The sequence below is a fragment of the Uloborus diversus genome, chromosome 1 (assembly GCF_026930045.1).
Source record: "Uloborus diversus isolate 005 chromosome 1, Udiv.v.3.1, whole genome shotgun sequence".
In the NCBI taxonomy this organism is placed as follows: Eukaryota; Metazoa; Arthropoda; class Arachnida; order Araneae; family Uloboridae; genus Uloborus; species Uloborus diversus.
Window position 1 is genome coordinate 7,476,463 of NC_072731.1, and position 15,391 is coordinate 7,491,853.

Consider the following 15,391-nt stretch of genomic DNA (forward strand, 5'->3'; position numbering starts at 1 on the left):
ATCTTAAATAACCCTTCACAGTTAATTATTTTTAGACACTTTTGGTCATTTGTAATCAAATGTATCTTTTTCCGGGACGTGAAGTAAACCAGCCGGGACACTGGGATTTTGTCTGAAAACCCGGACTATCATGGTCAAACCGGGTCGTCTGGCAAGCCGACTCATACTAGTTACATATATTCAATTTGGCTGCCGATTATGTCATAGAGCAAATGCAAAAAAGCTTTGGACACTTTTTGCCTAAACTTATTTAAAAAACGGCTTGTGCATAATTATGTAATAAATTCAATGATATGATAAACAAAACCTGTTCTTTTGAAACTCTTATGCAATGAAACTTATTTTATTATTTCACTTAAAGGCTCTAATTTTAATTTTAAGGTAAAAACAGTAGACTTGAGAGACAGTTTTTGCCTCCAGAGCAGCTACGTGCAAATTCTAATATTTGTGCAATACTTAGCCATGTTAACAGTCCATCATATTTCTATATTCAGCAGGTTTGTCACTTGATTTGATTGACTTAAAAAAAAATCTTATGTTACACTTTATTTTACTGACTGAATTTAAATTTTCAGCTATCAACTGCACCTTACTTATCAAGTTTGATATTTGATATGAATGAAGCGTATAGTGACGAACATACAGTATTATTTCATGGAATTTATGCTCCTCGCGTTAGTAAGTACCATCTACTTAATTTTGATACATGATATTTATGTATTTGTTGATATATTGATAGTGATTTTTCGTTCAATTGAACTTATATTTGACTGCAATATTGTGATTTGCTAGTTATATGTAGTGCGATGTCATTGTCCATGAAAATAATGAAGTTAGGAGTTATTGTTTCAGATACCGTGACAGTAAATAAGATTTTTGCTTAAATTCCGCATTTCTACGTTTTGTTAGTACAGGTTGGCCAGATCAGGCAGATCAGGAAAACCGAGAATGCTGAGAATTATCAGGGATTAGAAAAATTAGGGAAAAATCAGGGAATTCTAAAAAGAATCATGAAAAATCCCTTGTTTACATAAAATGTGCAGCTCTTTTTGCATTTTTGATATGTTTCTGTTAAATACCACTCAAAACTAGATAAATCTCTAAATTATTGAGACTTTTATCAAAGATGCTCAGAAATAGGGCTGGTTCAGGGAGGGCAGAATTTTAAGGAAGAACAGAAGAAATATTGAGGAGAAATATCTGTTGGCAGTATCCTTTACAGTGTGAGACACCAATTTTGGAATCCCGAAACCCAGAACTTTTTCCCTCAAATGTTTGGAAAAATTTTTTATCAATTTTTCTCCATTTTTTTTTTTTTTTCACTTTTGAAAGTTGTTTTTTTTTTTTTCTCAACATTTTTTGATGCTATATGTTATGCATAAATAAGCATTTTGCTTTAATTGTGCAGCAATCTTCTAACATCAACTTTCGGTTAACAGTAATTAATTTTTTTCTTCTCATAAAAAAGCAATACAAAGCACATTGAACAAAGGTACAGAATCATTTTTAGTAAAAATATAATTTATTGATTGTTACGGATCAGCACATTGCATAATAATAAAAAGCAACATCTCTGGACTAAGCACCACTGCAAATTATTTTTGATTTTCCATTTAGAATAATGAAATGTACTTAATTCATCATGCATCAAAAAATAAGAGAAATTTAGTGAAACATTAGCAAAACTAGGGAAAGCATGGCAAATACCTCACTGCACGAGAGTTTTCACCATTTTTTGAGTCAGAATCCAAAATTCAGAAAATTCTGAAATCAAGAAAGGTTGCAGCCCTGAACATTCCAAATTTGGGGTCCTATAATGTACTAGCAAAATGCCTGCATAATTGAAGTGCTTCCATCTTGCCAAATGCTTGGTTTGTCATTAGATAGCAAGAGTGGTTATTATCCAGTTAAACACTTAATTTTTTTGCGCATTAATACCAAAAATCCAGTATTGTCTCTCTTTTATCTCCCTACCTCTGTTTTTTTTTCCTTACTATAAATTTACTGTAAGGTGGAAAACCATCTTGGGCCAAAGTAACCCAGACACATAGATAACATTGGCCCAAATTAAAAACAATCGAAAAGGGTATTAACACTTCGTAAAAAAATTATAACTGTTGAAAAATTAAATTAAGAGTACCCTAGGTAGTTAAAATCGTTTCCAGCTTAGAAACAGGAATAGTAACAAAATTATTGAGAAAAGTTCCAAAATGTGGGCCACAGTAGCCCGTATTCATGCTACTAAGTTGAACTAGAGTGCCAAATGCTTAATTGTTTTATTAGAAGCCCTTAACATTTTCAGAGTTGTATAGGTTTTTCCAATCCTTAATCGTAACAAACTATATAATGAAAATTCAGGTTAATCAAATTTTACAGTACAGGATTGTGAATTTCATTTGATTTTCATATGGAAATATATATACCAAGGGTGCCCATATAGGGGGACAAGGAGGGGCTAAGGCCCCCCCCCCCTTAGAAATGAGAACTTTCTTGCTTTTAGTGCTTTTTTCTTTGCAAAAATGTATAAAAATTACTTTTCCAGCCATTAATGAATAAGTTATTAAAAATATCAAATTTTAATATCACTAATCTGTTCTGAAATCGGTTTCCATTGGGAAAATATTCTGCTAAATCATATGGAAAATTTTTGAGCCCGAAATAAAATTTTGCATATGGTCGCCCTTGATTTATACATATTTTTTTGGTTCCTAACCTTTCTTCTTTTGTTCTTGTTTAGACATGATATGTGCGGCTCAGTTTACTCTGGATCAGCAATGGTATCGTGCAATAGTGAAAAGTTTGCCTGGCGGGACAAATGTTGAAGTACAATATATTGATTTTGGAAATACTGAAGTAGTTCATTACAAGCGTTTGCGAAAACTGTTTGACAAATTTAACAAGCTTAACATCCAAGCAATACCATGCAAATTGGCTGATATTGCTCCGAAAGGAGAAAGGTGGACAACTGAGGTAAATATATTTTTTATAATTTTTTTTTCTTTCTTTTTAATTGCAAAAACACTTGATATTTATATCCTGGACCTTCATGTATCGAAGATACATGAGATTGAAGATAAAAATTGAATTAAAGTAACTGATAACTAATTAAAAATTATATAAAACAGTAAAACTATCAACAACAAAAAATACAAAAAAATGTACTACGATTCAAAGGAGACAAATTACTTTAAAATACATAAAATACAAAATAATTCAGTAACTAAATGTCAGCATAATCGCTCCAATATTGTTTGCAAAGATTTTCTTTGTACAAAGAAAAAATTTTAGCAGATGTTCTTTGTCCACCTCTATTTTTGCGTTCCATAAAGTTGCAGTTGGGACTATTTTATATGCCAATGCAATGTAGGTGTTAATGACGTAAATATAAAAGTAAATTTATCTCTTCTTACTTTAGTTTTACTCAATGTGATTTTGATTTAGTCGTTAACAAAAAAAAATTCATGTACAGAAGAGTGAATGAAGAACCTTTTCTCTCTTCAAGCCCTTCTCACACTTTCGGTTTTATATGATTTTTTTTCTAGATTTACAACATCTAGGTCCATAAATTGTTATGGGTAATGTGACCTTCCGTCGTGAGATCGATTGTTATCAGCCAGCAGTGAAGTGACCTTGATTGTCGTCATCAATATTCTTATTGCTGTTATTTTTACCATCCGACTGGGGTGACCTAGTCAGGAAGACATTCAAGCAGCCTGTCGAAGATCCTCCTTGTTTGTTAGTGGTGGTAATCACTAAATCCTCCAAGTTCCCATTTCAAATCAATACCAGTGCTGGACCAAGTTTTTCTCTGCTCCTGGTCTGGAGTAAAAAAACAGAGCTGTCTTTCTTCTGAGCCCTATCCAACCGGTTAACTCACATGTAGTGGTAGATATGTGGGACGGTGAAGTGTTCAGGGTTTTCACAGGTCCTTGAAAATGTTTTATTTCAGTGACCTGTTTGCTACATAGGGCCTTTTAAAGTGCTTAATTTTGATCAAAAAGTCTTAATTATTTTGAGGAAGTACTTTATTTTTTACAGCAAGAGATCTTAAAAAATGAAATTGTTTTCTCTCCTTTTTTCCCAATCATCTCTCTCTCTCTCTCTATCTTCCTAAAGTCCATTGATTATTTATTTAACTGAAATTCGAGATTTTATTTATTACTATGCAAAACCACCCATCTTTGTTAATGCTTTGAATTGATTTTTTTTTCAAAATTATTATGTTCAAAAATATTTTTTTAAAGCTCTCCTTGCTCCCATTTTCTCAGTTTCAGCTTGTTTTCTTTTAAAAACTGATTATATATTTTTAATTGCTCTGGGCAATTGCCTGCTTTATGTTTCAGTTTGATTGAGCAGTTATTTCCGTAATTGCACAGACACTTACCAGCTTTTATGCATTAGCTGAATTACCAACTAACCCACATTTTGCAGTTTCTGTGCAGTAGCAGAAACTCCCCAAAGACAGTCAATCAAACGCCCTTCTTTGTGACGTTATATTTCAGTCATTATTTTTGCGGACACTTGTATTCTTTTTCTGCTTTATTATAATTTTAAATTATTATTTAAGGTTTTAAAACTTTGACTAACTTTAAAACTTTTCATCCTTTCTGCTTTTATTATATTTTATTTTGATGTAATGACATATGCGTGCACGTAGGAAATCAAAGTAGTTTCGACTCAGAGTATGACTTAGTTTATAAGTAGGCTTGCCAGATTTCTGAAATCTTCATCTGGGACACCGGAATACGCCCCTCACCAGAGTAGCGTGTATTCAAAAGTGTACACACCCCTGGTTGGTTTTTTGAGTGTTTTAGAGGGTAGTTCATTCTAAGTTATAGGAATAATTGGTTACTAATTATGAACCTAAACCAGGGGTAATAAATAATACATGATGCAAGCAGATACATTTTAACATTTTATTTCCTACACGTCAATATTTCAAAGTTACATTAGTAAGAAGAATAACTTTTAATGAGGAATAAAAATTTGAACAATATTTATATATGTTCTTTGTCTTTCTGTTTTTAATCTTGTTGTAAAAATCCTCACAGGATAATCCGATATTAATTTTACAGGTTAATGTTACAAATCTAAAAAATGCAAAGAATAGGATGTGCTCTTTTAACACTGGTGAATAATCACAGAGGGTTTTTTTTTTTTTTTTTAGAATTAAGTTTGCTTGGCTCGATTCGACAATGCAAATCGCAATTTTTGAACTTGTGTCAGTCTCGCTCTGAGGTACAGAAATGACAAAGTAATTATGTATATAATCCTTCACAGTTAATTATTTTAAAACTTTTTTAGTCATCTGAAATCAATTTTTTTTTCCCGGGACCCGACCAAGCTTATTTATGAGTGTTTTATCAATTCCGTACTAGTAATTATTTTTATGCAATTCACAAAATGCTTCACAAAACCGCCTTACAGAATTCTCAAATAGTTTGTTTAAGGTTGGCAATCCTGCAGGCAATTTAAATTTTGCATTTTGGCTCTTAGCCTGCATTTATGCTGTAGCCCTAATTTTTCCATTTATTTGTATTAAAATTTATGTTTTTTTTTATTTGCCAATTTGTTACTTGGACCTTCTAGAACTTGGTATAAATCCAAATAATACACAAAGTATGAAAGTCTTAAAATTTACCAAGAACCCAGAGGAGAAATCATAGTTCAAGAAAAAATAGGATGCTTTAAAGAGCTTTGTTTTGATTTTCATTTTAAAGTGGAAACCCCTTTAATGTAATGTTATTTTTATCATTTGCTATTTCATAAGTAATTGTCTTAATTATTTTATTTATTTATTTATCTTTCATATAGGCTGTTGAATGGATGACCAAAAACATATCAAAGAAGAAAGTTCAGTTAAAATCATTAGGTAGGTGCAGAGTAAATTTTCTTTGAAACTTCCTGTGATTCTGAATTTACTTTCCATTATTTTGTGCAAGATCATATTTTCTCTAAAAATATGGTTTTGAATTCATTAAGTTTTTAATTGTAGTCAATTGAGGACTTTAAGTTTAATTCAGGATTTTTTATTTTGTTTTTTATGAGTAGATATTTTTAGGAAATTTCATTACTTATACTAATTGGAATTCCAAGCCTATGTGGGAGAGAGAGATTGGTTGATTGAGGCTAAATGTTTTATTTTTAGATGAAAAAATGTTTGTCTACTCATTTTTTACGCTGTTTCTAATCATTGACTTATGTACAGTAAACTCCCGATTATCCAAGGACGGCTTCCCTGCATTTCAAATTATCCAAAATCTTTCACTTTGCAAAAAAAAAAAAAAAAATCCCCCCCCCCCCCCCCCAGAAATGATTAACTGAATGTAGAGATGCACCCAGTTCAATTTAACACCTGCAAAATTTATTGACATTCCAGTTTCTTTCTTTCCCCTCCTTTCCAATGACATCAAAACTCCCAAGGCTAGGTTCGAGAAGGACTAGTTAATTCCGGATTTTCACTTGTATGTATGTATGTAATGCTTGCAGTAATGAACAACCTTTTTTTTTTTTTTTTTTTTTAGCTTTTACATACATTTTTATGGATACTCTTATTTTTTTAGGTGCATACACTATCATCCTTTTTTTAAAACTAATTTTGCTTATTTATGGTTACCATGCCACTTTTTTCAGCAGATAATCTGGAGTTTATTGTACAGTGCAGCACCGTTTATACGTTTTTGAAGGCACTGCATGAAAAAAGCGTACAGACAAAAAAACGTATAATAGGTATAGGTTAAAGTGCATTAGATTATGCAGGGACCAATTTTAAAAACGTATAATTGATAAAAACATATAAACGAGAAACGTATAAACGGTGCTTCACTGTTTATTGTTTTTATGGCTGCCTTTTCCTGTAATTTGTTTTCTTAGGGGAGATAAATTTGTTTACAGTTTGATTTGTACTTTTCTGTATTCTTCCTTTTAATGGTTATATCTTTTATTTAAATAGTTGTGCCTTGAAACATCATGAAATTTTTACTTTTGCCAATGTGCAGTGTTAATGTACACAGTTCATGGCATTTCATTCTATTAATTGGGATTTTATTTAATTTTTGGCATTTAGGACTGATTCCTGGCGAAAACATCGCTAATGTTGTACTGAGCTACACTGAGGGTGAATTTGAAGTTTGTGTGAATGCTCTAATGGTAGAAGAAGGACTTGCAGAATCCACTGGCGCCCAGTATGTTTTCAAGATTTGAAATTATTTATTTATTTTCATGATAAATGCAACTTCAAGAAATATTTTGTGTCCAACAAAGCATTTTTAGAATTTACTTGTGATATGACTAGTGCATATTTAATTATCAGAATACTATTCAAAAACATCTTTGGAAAATACTTTTAAAGTTTTAAACTGTACATCTGCAACCTTGTCAACTGAGTAAACTAATACTCCCCGTACACTTCATATACAGGGTGAGTCTAAACTCTTGAGCAAAACGTAAAAAGGCTGATAAAAAGCAAGTATCAATAAGGCACATATCGTTCATTTGGAAGAAGAGTGCCACAATACAAAGACATGAAATTTTGCAGCAGAAGCGTTTGAAGTTGAACTCTTCAGGCAATTTGCATTAAGAAAAATAAGTTTGCTGTGCTCTACAGTGGTTAATATTCGAACAAAAAATCTGTCATTGTTCTCCAAAGAAGATAACTTCCTTTGAGGGCTAAGCGAAAAAAAAAAGAAAATTAAAAATTTCATATTGTGTCACTCTTTTTCCAAGCGAGCAATATGGTCTCAAATGCAATACTGACGCGCTATATGCATACAAGACCAAAAATCGATGGATGCAAAACAGGTCATAAATTTATTACACAAAGATAATTTTACACAACATTTTAGTTCTTAAGAAAGATTTAGAGCAGTATTTAAAAGTTACTGCCTGTATTAGTTCTACTGCAGGCATTGTAACAAAGTTGCAGTGATCAATAAAAATCGGCAAAATGGCTGGTTATTGCGGCATCAGTGCTTTGTCATTGCGACGTATGTATCACAACAGCAGGTCGCAAATTTCATAAATTCCTTTATACCTTTCTCAAAAACTAAAATGCGTAAAATCGTCTATGTGTAATGTATTTGTGACCTGTTTTAACATCTATCATTTTCTGACTTTGTGTCCATGTACCACGTCAGCATTACATTTGCTGATGTTCCTAAATGATTCTTGCTCCTTATCCTCCCCTCTAACATCCCTTAAAGTTTTTCCCAAGAGTTCCCAAGAGTACGCGCTCTGTATTAATACCTAGGTTATATAATTTTTTTTTCATAAAAGAATACTTTGCTCATGCAGGCATATTTTGAGAAATTTAATCATGTAAATTTTTCTTTCTTAAGCTATGTGACAACAAGCCTGCAAGTATTGGGAAATGTTGACTATGCTAAGTTTTATTAAAATATATGCAAACTTAGAAAAATTATTTTCATCAAATAAATATACATTTAAAGTACCTACCATTCCCTTCCCCTTCTTATTTATTAAGTGTTAAATGTTTCAAGTAGCAAAATTGAGCTGTTTGAATAAGCCCCTTTCTCTGATGCGCTTTTTATGTTTATTCCTCAGCTCTTCATGCCTTGCTCGTGTTCGGAAAGAAAGCTCCAAAGTAGCAAGACCAACATTGCACAAGGTTAGTAGTCCTCCAGTTGCAGTACACAGCATGAAGCCAAGAAGTGCAGAAATTGAACCAGATAAACAAAAGAAATCCTATCCATCGTTAGTCAAGAAATATCCTACCACTGATGGTAAAACAATGGATGTCATCGTTAGTAATGTTTTAACCCCGGCTTTGTTTCACATCAGAATTGCAAGTGATCTCGAAAAGAAATTAACAGCGTAAGTATATGTGCATAATATATTTTTATTCTCAGCTGCTTTTTTCAACCTCTAGTACAAGGACCAATAGCCTTCATAATAATATTTCTATTGAAATTTAAAAGCTTCTTTGCCCTAATACTAGGCCAACCCCTATTAAGCACATTAGCCTAATGTTTCCCTTTCAAATTACGCCCATAGGTGCAAGACCTTCCGTCTCGGGACAGGTTTCCGTCTTGGAAAAAATTTCCGAGACAGAAGTCGGGATGGAAAGAAACTCAATGACTTTCTTTCAGTTTTTACTAAGAAAGGAAAAATTGAGTGTTTGAAAAATATGCTTTAATTACTGGACCATTACATAACCACGAATTTGCATTGACATTCTCTTGATTTTTCCGCCATGTGCTTGTTTTGTTTGCAACATGCTTTTGGAGGAGTGGCTTTTAGACTCATCCCGTTTGACTTTTTTTAGGTCAATTCACTGCATTCCAGACCGCAGAGTAGCTCGCTATTATCGCTAATTTTTCGAATTGATCGCCTTTTGTTTTCATTTTTCACTTGCTATTTTCGATCATTCTTTTTTTTTCCCTCATTGACATTTTTTTTTTTTTTTGCAAACTTTACATGCGTAAATGAAAATTATGTGCGCTCTTAAATAGTCTTGGAGTTGAATCTGAATCCCTCTTTTGAGTGTGATTGCTGACAGGATAAAATCTTTACGCCACATCAAAGGGGGGTTCACATTCTAGGTAAAACGGGAACTATCAGGGATTTCGATGGTTTTATTGAGAATGGGACTTCTGGATAGAATCGGAGGCAAATTTCAAGCTGGTTTGAAACACCAATCGGCAACTGTTCCTGCATCTTTGGCATGTTTCTTGTAAAATATTCTAAGACTTGAAGAATCACTAAATTCCAATGACTTTCAATATAACACTCGCTAGAATGGAAATTGGGTGAGAGAGATAGGAAACGAGAAAAATAACAGCAGCACAGGAGTTTTCGAAAAAACGCTGCTCTTGCAAAGAAGGTAAGTCTGCAAATTAACCCACGATACTGAAGTCTTAGCACATTTATATTTTGGAGAATCTAGGGGGGGGGGAGCTACTCAAGGACTCCAGCATAAAAAATCGAAAAATTAATTTTAAGCCATTTTTGAAGCTGGGAGTGGTTTGGGATTTCTCCTCTGCAAACTCTAAAAAAAAAGTTTAAAATGTTTAGGCTGTCTGTAATGATGTAAAAGTAAACAGGGGAGGTTTTTAAAAAAATCGGAAACTGGAGTCTTAAAAGAACTAATTCTAGGCAATCTTTGGTGAATTTATGAGAGATGGTTTCAGTGTTCTAACCTAAAACTGTTTTGTAGCTGATGCATTAATAACTATTTGAGGCTATACCCTCTCCCGAAAAAATGTTTGTAATTGAAGTCTTAAAACTTTTAGGCTGTCTTTGGTAATGCCATAAGGGCGCGGTTCTCTTTAGGCGAAATTCTGAAACTGGCATCTTAAAAGTGCAACTTTAGACCATCTTTTATGAACATAAAGGGTGGGGTTCGGGGTCCCCTTCCCCCTTCAAAGCTCAAGTATTCAGAACTCTGCTTTAGGAAATCTTTGGGGGACATAAGAAGAGGGAATTCAAAGGCTTCCTCTCGATAAAGTTTAGAAATTTAATTCTAAAAACTTCGGTGATGAAAAGAGGGAACCACAAATTTAAGTCAAATTTAGTGAACTTAGTGGAAAGAGTTTGGGGGGGGGGCTCTTTCTCCCCCCAAAATTTCTCTATGCTGAAGTACTGAAAATGCTATTTTTTCGATTTTTGAGTGAGTTAAGAGTTAGGGAATTCGGGGATCTTTCTCGAAACTTTTTCGAAATTAAAGTCTTAAAACTTTGGCGATTTGGGGAGGGGAGTTGTGTTTTCAATCGAACAATTAATCTTAATCACAACTTCCACCGCCCAGCCCGAAAAATTTTTGTTTCTGAAGTTTTAAGAACTCTGTTTCGGGCTATCTTTGGATGACTTAAGTGGGAAGGGAGTTGGAAGCTTTTGTCAAAATGTTTCCGAAATTCAAGTATTAAAACTTTTAGGCGGTCATAAGTCATGTATATAGGTAAACGGGGTACTGTTCCTTGAAAAAAATTTAAAAACTCAAGGGCGTTTGTGGTGAACTTAGAGGAAGGAGTTCAGCAGTTCTCTTCCGAAATTTTTTTTATGCGGAAATATTTGAAACGCTACTTTAGGCTGTATTTGAGTGCCTTTTGAGGGACATGATTCGGGGGCCCTCCCTTGGGTGAGGATTCAGTTCTCCTATTGCTATTTTTAATTAATGAATATTGAATAGTGTTCCTCGTTTAAAAAATATATCTACTTCACTAAGCTGTTTTTTTATTGCTAATTTTATCACCTGCTATCATATAAAACAATTCTTTTGCAAATGAAGACTGTGGGGGAGGGGGTGCCAGTTAATTGACCCATACCCTTCCCCCACCTTCCTTTCTTTTCTGGTTTGTTCACACTACCTTGGGTCGGCTTTCCGATCAGAACTGATTTATGTTGCAAAAGTGAAAATCTTATGTCCCAAGCGATTTTATTGCTGCAATAAAAAGGTTTGCGATTGGCAAAAAAGTAATGGCTTGGAGCCCCAAACGCTTTTGTCCCTAACATCATCCAACATTATCTAAAATTGCGTTTTTAGAACTTCAATTTCGAAATATTGCCATCTGAGAGTTCTCGAACTCCATCCCTTCGATAATACATTCAAAAAGTGCATAAATGTTATGAAAGATGGAGAACAATATCTTTTTTAAAGCTTCAATTTCAAAATCTTCAAAGCTTCAATTTTGGGGAGAGCCAGCGCCCCCCTCCCCTTCTTTCTATAATATTTTTGAAGATGGCCCAATATTGTGATTTTGGGACTATCAGTTTGAAAAAATTAATGTAAGAGAGTCTGAAACCCTCCTTTCCCTGAACTTTACCAAAATGGTCTATCATTGCATTTTTTGGACTTCTAATTTAAAAAAATTTCTGGGGGAGAGTCTTCAGGCCCCTGTTATTGGTGGTTTTTAGGTTTTTGGAACTACGATATCCAAACACTTAAGTATTACAATTTAAACTAAGTTCATGTTGTTAGAAAAGTCAAAAGTTTAAAATTCAAATCAAACAGATTCCAAAACTGGCATATTTAAAATCTTTAACATTTATACACATAAATTTTTTCTTTAAGCACACATGCTTCAGGGGGGGGGGGGGGACTCCAAATATTTTCCGTCTTGAACACATTACTAAACTTGCACCCATGATTACGCCTGTCACAATACTGTTTTCACCTGCAAAGATCAAGGCCACGATTTTACCCTTTTTTAAGAAATTACAAAAACTTAAGTTCATTGCATTTTTGACTTGATGATATTAAGAGTACACTAATTCTGCTGTGAGAGAGTTGGGGCTCCCTCATACACACGCACACAAAATATTTAAAAAATTTGAATGAAGACGTAGAGTGCTGTTTTTTTTTTACTTGAGTTTAAATGTTGTGGGAATAAATTAAGAGCTAAAATGGTCAAATAGTATGACGATCTCCCCCCCCCCCTTCCCCCCTAAAAAAAAAGAAGAAAAATCTACAATTGGTTCACACCAAGGGCGCCCATATGCAAAATTTTAAAGGGGGCTCAAAAAATTTCCCCATTGTTTAGCAGAATATTTTCTTCATGCAAACCGATTTCAGTACAGATTAGAGATATTAAAAATATCATTTTTAATAACTCATTCATTAATAGCTGGAAAATAAATTTTATGCATTTTTGCAAAGGAAAAAGCACTAAAAGCAAGGAAGTTCTCATTTCTAAGGGGGGCTTGAGAAACCCCTTGCCCCCTATATGGGCACCCTTAGTTCAGACATAAAACTTTGAGAGAAATCCGCTTTTATCATACATGCCAAGTTTGAATGGGCTGAGAAGTAAATCTAATGTACTCTTTTATGCCAGTTAAACAAAACTAATAATCTGATGTTGCAATTTTATATATTTTTTGTTAGGAATAGAAAAGTTGAAAAATATTTTCCTCATGTATGATGGTAAAGTGTTAAAAAAAAAAATTCTCCCATAAAGAGATAGAAATTCTTTTTCTCGTATAGGTTTATAAACGTATATGATTTTCTTGCTTTCCTTATATTAGCTGTAATGCCAAACTCATGTTTTCATTTTGCTTGCTAATGAGATTGTTATGAATTTACTTTCAGATTAATGACTGAAATGCAGAAAGTATATGAAAATAGCCAGTATGAAGTACCCGAGTGTGTCATTGGAAAATCCTATGTTGCATTTAGCAGATCATTAAGAAAATGGTGCCGGGCAAATATTGTATCCAAATTGGCCGATGACATTTTTGAAGTTTGTATAGCTACATTTCACTATGTTCCCAATTTTCATACTACATCAAATCTTATTTTTGCAAAAAATTTATTACTATGAGGACTTCTGAGCTGTCCAACTTAACATTAACACAAGGTTTTATGGTCTACTAAATTTAGCTTCTGTTTTATCAACAATTTTAAATAATTTTGAGGAAAAGAATGACCAAAGAATTAAATATGGTCATGTGCCCATAGCTAAAATACTTAGTTTTGTTTGACTAGTTATGAACACATTATCTTGAATGAATCTTTGAATTCTTAATTAATGGCAAAAACATATCTAAATGATAGGGGAAAAGCTCTAAAGAATGATTACATACCAACAAAACTGCACTCTGATAAGAAACAACAATGTCAGGTACCAGAGAAGGCGAATGGGGATTATAAGTGTGAAGACAAGAAATTTTTGGAAGCTGAGGACTACTTTTGGCTATCTTTCGGTGATAAAGGCTTCAGAAACTTTTCCTCAAAAATATTTTGAAGCTTAAGTATCAAAAGAAATGTTTTTGGTGATGTAAAGGTAACTTCCCGAAAATAATCCCACCACTGGTGTCTTAAAAAAAGCAAATTTAGGACATCTTTAGCAAACTGAAGGATAGGGGTTCTGTGTGTTCTCTCCCGAGAATTTTGCAGAGTTGAATCGCTTTAAAAACGCTATTTCAGGATATCTTTGAATATCATAATAAGGAAAGAATGAGTTCGGAGGTTCTCCCCGGTAAATCTTTTGTAACTGATAAAACTCTAAAACATCAATTTTAGACTTCCTTCGGCGACTTCAAAGGAAAATTGGGATGACTACTTCCGAATTTGTTTCTTAATTGGAGGCTTAAAAATATTTTTACTGACATTAAGGGGAGCAGGTTTGATTCCAAGAAAATATTCCGAAGTTGAAAATCATATTTTCAAAGTTTAGACCTTTAAGAATAAGCCTCTAAGAGGATTTATGGAAATTCGAATTATTTTCAGTGTTATAGTTAATTTTGTTGTTAAGATAAATTCTTTTTTCTCAGTACATACCTGACAAACAACCATCAAGCTACGCATATGTACGTTCCCCATGTACTGTGTATTTTTTCTGTGTTAAATTTAAAATTTAAATATAAAACAGATTAAAAAGAAATCCAAGAGAAAGTAATTTGCATCTAGATAGACAAAGAAAAAGCCAGCAAATGAGATCAACGGCATAACAAATGCTCCAAGTTAGAAGCTTCTGAATCTTTAAAAGAAAGCAGAACTGTTCTTATGGCTGAAAAATATGCCAAAAATGTAGCTTTTGAGGTATTGGAAGGAACAATGTATAAGGCAAGGATGACTGTTCAAATAAATATAGGTATAGCATACCATTAAACCGCTCCGACTGCCCAAAATGCAAAAGCAAACTTTAATCGCGTTTTTCTCGAAATTTCTTTTTTTCAATACGGTTGACAAGATATCTCAAGTTCTAATGCACCGATTTGTTTGAAGTTTAGTAGACTTTCTTAATACTATCAGTTTTGTCTCCATGTAGGGGTTTCTGTATTTTTGTTTTTTTACTATTTTTAAAAAATTACCAAAGTTGGAAAAAAAAATCCAAAAATGACCCCCCCCCCCTTTTTTTTCCAAAAAGAAGCCATTTTGTGCAAGTTTTTTTTCCCCCCCAAATTGGCTATGTCTAGACAATTCTACATCCTTGTTTAACAAGGATTAACCTTAAATTCATGTTTCAGAATACCAGGAGGATTGGAATCTTGTCAACCAGTACACACTTTTTTTTTCTGAGTCCCCACTTTGCAGGCCTCAACTGATTTTAATTTTGAATCCCCCCCCCCCACTATATTATACATTTTTATACTTCTCAAATATCAATAAAAAGCTGATAAAAAATTGATAGTAAAAATGATTACTTTTTATTATTATTATGCCTGCAAGGTCATAATAATAATAAAAAGTAATCATTTTATTATTAGGCCTTAAAATCAAGTCTCTAGACTAGAATACCCCCTTAAGAAAAACCCTTCAAAAACTTAAATTCAACAAAAATTGCATATTTTACTTTTTGAACATTTTTTGAACTTAGATAAAAGTTATGTTTGAGAAAAACGAGGTGGGGGTGTTCTTGAAAGATACTATTTTGAGAATACATTGATGGTGCTCTTGAAATATTGATTACCAACTTCATATTGACAATTAGGGTTG

The 15,391-nt window shown here is 33.2% G+C and overlaps 1 protein-coding gene across 1 annotated transcript in view; it reads left to right on the forward strand.

Annotated features, from left to right (window-relative positions):
• The window catches only part of LOC129227865 (RING finger protein 17-like), a 100,978-nt gene that overhangs the window by 48,466 nt on the left and 37,121 nt on the right, over positions 1-15,391 (forward strand). The window contains exons 18-24 of the mRNA XM_054862486.1: positions 382-497; positions 576-678; positions 2,738-2,970; positions 5,815-5,872; positions 7,067-7,184; positions 8,563-8,832; positions 13,043-13,193. Coding sequence (XP_054718461.1) covers positions 382-497; positions 576-678; positions 2,738-2,970; positions 5,815-5,872; positions 7,067-7,184; positions 8,563-8,832; positions 13,043-13,193 — 1,049 coding nt within the window. The remainder of the gene's footprint in view (positions 1-381; positions 498-575; positions 679-2,737; positions 2,971-5,814; positions 5,873-7,066; positions 7,185-8,562; positions 8,833-13,042; positions 13,194-15,391) is intronic.